Source organism: Gossypium hirsutum, chromosome D01 (assembly GCF_007990345.1).
Source record: "Gossypium hirsutum isolate 1008001.06 chromosome D01, Gossypium_hirsutum_v2.1, whole genome shotgun sequence".
Lineage (NCBI taxonomy): Eukaryota > Viridiplantae > Streptophyta > Magnoliopsida > Malvales > Malvaceae > Gossypium > Gossypium hirsutum.
Window position 1 is genome coordinate 8,312,204 of NC_053437.1, and position 4,772 is coordinate 8,316,975.

At 29.3% G+C, this 4,772-nt stretch overlaps 1 protein-coding gene across 1 annotated transcript; it reads right to left on the reverse strand.

The window, feature by feature from the left end:
• Positions 1-3,489: 3,489 nt before the first annotated feature.
• LOC121213810 (calcium-binding protein KRP1) lies at positions 3,490-4,185 on the reverse strand. Its single transcript, XM_041086944.1, has one exon. It carries the CDS (start codon positions 3,987-3,989, stop codon positions 3,648-3,650), a length of 342 nt encoding a protein of 113 aa, XP_040942878.1. The 5' UTR covers positions 3,990-4,185; the 3' UTR covers positions 3,490-3,647.
• Between the last annotated feature and the right edge of the window lie 587 nt (positions 4,186-4,772).

A 4,772-nucleotide genomic window follows, 5' to 3' on the forward strand; every position in this document is an offset into this window, starting at 1 on the left:
TAAACTTTTAGCTTACCAAATAACATCTTAGAGTTTAGGGTTTTAATTTTTGAGATTGTGGTTTGCTTTTTTGGATTTAAGTGTTATGGTTTTAGCTTGAGATTTGGAATCTACCCTTTTACTAGTTAAGTGAAAACACTTCTAGTTTCACCTAATTTTAATCTTGAGTAAATTAGTTTTTTTTTTCTAAAATCAAAGCATTTAATTTCTTTTCAAAAGTCAGCATCTAAGGATAATTAATCGCAATATTACATTGCCTTCACCAGTTTGGACAAAGTGGTGCCGCCTATTACATTGCCTTCACTAGTTTCTTTTTTCAGTCAAATTTGTCAGAATACTAGGGTGGTGCCGCTTATGCACCACCCTCCACCACTTTGAATATATCATTTTAATACATAATTTTTTAAACATTCCATTTTAGTAATTTTTTATTTTATAATATATAGGTAAAATACCCGTGACTTATTTCTATTTCAAATGATTAATAATAATTCATATTCTCTCTTTTGGGTTACATTTACAATTTGGTTATTTTCCACATTCTTCACATCCACAACTCCCTTAATGATTTCCATCTTTAATATCGAAAGTGGTTCCTTTTGAATACAGTTTGACTGTTTTTAAATTTATGGAAATTCACTAACATCGATTCTTGAAGCAGTAATTAATTTAGTTACAAGAAGTGAAAGTTGAAAAATTCTAAAATTGGGATGGCCAACGCATTGGTACCCAGAAATGGATAAGAGACAAACATTAAAACAAATAAGATTATTGGAACCCAAGTAGAGTCACAGAATGGAGAAAATAAAATATTAGAAATGGACATTAGAAAGACGACACTTTTTAGTGGGAAGAAAGGGACAAAATTGACCCATTCGTGAGCTACCATTGCATGATGTATGGAAAGAGAGGAAGTTCCACATAAAGAGAGTTCTTCTGCGATAGACAGATTCTTGTAGCTTATTTCTTGGCATATATACGACACTTGGAATAGAGGAAGATATGGGCGGAAAGAAGAAAGAGAAGAATGGTTATATGTGACTCATGATGCCGTGTAAAGATGGTTTCTGCTCGTCTTCTATATATACTTCTCTTGTATGATTCATGGGTTGATAGTGTATATAAACTTTCATATTAACTAATTAAACCATATTTATTTCTTAAAATTTTCTTTATATGTACTTGTTAACTTTTTAGTCGTATTTGAACAAAAACTAAAATTTTGTATAATTTAATGATATATTCATAACAAAAGTTGGAGTTTTCTAAAGGATGTATTGTTTTGAATTATTTTATTTAAAATTTTAACAATATACCTATAAATTGAGAAACAAATTTAATGGATAATTAAAAATTAAAAAACAAATATAAAAATGAGAGAGCGCTATTTGTTGTAAATTTAGTGTATGTACCTTGTTATATTAAATATATATGATATATTTAATATTTTACTATATCTTTATATCTCCTAACTATGTTTGTAGATTTAAAAACTTCACTGACAATGTACCAAATATTGTTTTAGTATTATATATGTTCTTTTTATGATCCATGTTCGGGGTTTGTTGTCTCCAAGGTATGAGCCTACGTTTGTCCCTTAGGAGTACAATGTGCCCTACCATTTGATTACAATGTACCAAATATTATTCCTAAATAGTTATAATATAATCATATTGACAAATAAATTAAGTTTTGAATAAACTAATCTAGGTAGTTAGTCAAGGTGGTGCTGATTTATCCTTCAACTTATCTTGACTAGTATTGACTTTGCATTAGAATGAGTAATATATGGAACTTTATAGTTAAATCAAATAATTATATTATTGTTATTATGGATAAAATACTCTAAAATTTTCAACTAATCTTATTTATTTGGCGGCGTGACATAAAAAAATATAGGAATTTATCTATAAAATGAAATGGCTTTGAATTTTTATTAATATTTACATTTTATTTTTTAAATTATAGTTTGTGAGTTGCATGCATCATGGCTTTTAAAGTGGAGTTCTACATTGCGTTCCTACAATGAGCTCACGTATGGGAGCATAATTTTGTATCAGTTAACTCCGTAAAAAATAAAGGAAACAAAAATGATCCTTTTCGATCTTTATTCGTAATTTTAAATTTATTAGAATTTTATGTAAATTTTATTATTATATAAAAATTGATTTACTGTTCTAAAACTTAATTTTGAAAGCATACAGATTATCAATAATTTTACTGTACCACAAAGCATCGAAAATAGATCAAAAATTATGAGCGATTACCATAAAATATGCAAGAATTTATGAGAAAACATCAAAAAATTTGGTTATTAATTTGTAACCGGCTGAATTGATTAAAGCTTATGGTAAGTTTTTAATTTTTAGCTTACAACAGAACCCTATCAGTTATGAATGACCTCATTGCCACACAATACATGCCATTTTAGGGGGAAAATAAAATCAAAATGTAAAGTTGAAACTTCAAAAGTCGAAATGTATTTTATATGATTGTTATGATGTATTGATGTGCATTTGCTTGGGGGCCTATAATTAATTAACAAAAAGTTGAAGCTTGAAAGCAACAAAAACTACTTTTGCCTTGTCATATATCACCTACACAAATTTATATTTTTTTCCAAAAAAAAAAATCAGATATATGAAAGTAAAAGTGCCTGCTCTTATATGTACTGTTTGAATTATAATGAACTGTACCTTTCAATTTCTGATGCCATTAATATTTATTTGTATTTTCTCACTTTTTTTGAAAATTTCCTGTATTTTTTAAAATGTTATTGTTGGTAAGAAAGTTAAAAAAATAGAGATTATGATAATGTGGTTAAGACGCTCCTCTCAAATTTAAAAAGAAAATCATCAATTGATATAAAACAAATTTTCTTCTTTTTGAATCAAAAGGATCAAAAGCATCTCTCATCTTGTCCCCCCGAAAAGTCTCTGAAATTTCAATGTAAACTTGATTTTGACGTTAGTCCAAATTTGGCCGGAGTTGTTTTCTCTAGCTATATGCTTCACCCATCATGACTTGAATCCTCCAAATTATTATCAGATAAGGCTTGGATCAAAATGTAATTATCTTTAAACTTTAGTTACTCAAAATAGTCCATGTATTTTATTTATGAAAACAAATGGATTTAAATTGGTTGGTTTAAGAAAATAATTAAACTATTTTGAGTTAAAAGCAGCTACTATCTTTCAATTAAAATAAGAATCAATTACATTAAAATTCACTTAAAGGAAGTTTTTTTAGAAAAATGGAAATAATAAATAGATAAATAATGGGTTTTTGAATCTTCAATTTCAGCAATCAATAATTATAATTAATTACAATAATGGACCCAGATATAAAGTTTCCAATTCCCAATTCCAATAAGAAATAAAAAAACATAAAATAGAAAATTAAAACAAAAGTGAGTGAGTGAGTGAGAGAACATCATAAAGCTAATTTTGAGTCATATGCAGTACAATCAAGCTGAAATCCGGTCGAATGTAGAGATTTAAAAACGTTAATTAATTATTTATTTCTTCTCCAAGGAGAAGTTTTTGATTCCAGTGACCAAATTGCAATTCTCTAATACTTCAACAATTTATCAAAAACAAGAAATTAAATTATGAGCAAGGAAAGCTAATTTACAAAAATATATAATATTATATAACATCATATTCTTCCACCCATTCTGTTGATCCCTTGTTATCCATTAACCCAGGGCTTAACCTAAGCATGAGAATACAAAACTCAACCTGGTTCAAAGCACCATCTCCATCTAAATCCCCTTCGCTCAACATGCAAATAATTTCATCGTCCCTCATGTCATGTAACCCCAACATAATGCTATTCTTCTTCAAGCTCTCGAACGTGATCAATCCTCTTTCGCAGTCCATCAACAGCCGGAACCCGTTGCAAAGCTCCCCTATGAACCCTTCCGCTCCTAGACTCTCCATCATCGACGGGAAATAATCCTCGAAATCCACTGCAATGTCAAGTTCCATCACTTTAGGGTTTGATATTGTTCTAACTTGTGGGTTAAGCTAAGTGAATAGGGGAGGTGGAGGAGGAAGAAGAAAGGAGGGGACTATATAAGGGGGGTGGGGGTGGGGGTGGAGATTAAGGTTTTTCCAGGAAAGAGTGAGTGGACATTGAAGACAATTGAATGTACCGATAAAAAAAAAAAAACTAGATCTTTATGGTGGCATGGTGAGCTACCCTACTTCCTGGAAGTTGCATGGTGTATGTATATTCATTTAGTGTATGGCGTTGGGTTTTTTTTTCTTACCCATTGTTTTCACGTGTGTTTTGGGAGAAGTATAACCGTAATTAACGGTTAATTATTTCGTATCATTAGTAAATTTTTTATTTCTGAAATTAATAACACGACACAATAATTTAATAATTTTTTACACGGGTATCATGATAATGCATAGTATACTCTAAAAAAATATAAATATAAATTTTAAAAATAAAAGAGATAATTATAAATTGCCAAAAAAAATCGTGAATACATAAAATTCGAAAACTCCACTTTAAAGATAAAATATTTCTGCAACTTTCGGTTCTAGCACGTGTTTCCCATGTTATACCATTTATCTTTCAGTTGTTTTCCTTTATCAAATTCTTTACTTTAACCCTTTTTTAATATTTTCCTTCCTATGAATCTTCCAATAATTAGGATAAAACAAATTCATTTTGTTTTGTTTTAATTTGCTTGGCTCACTGGATCTCGAATCTTGTCAAAATAAAGACGCACTTAACCATGGTCCATTGAGGACAAGAGA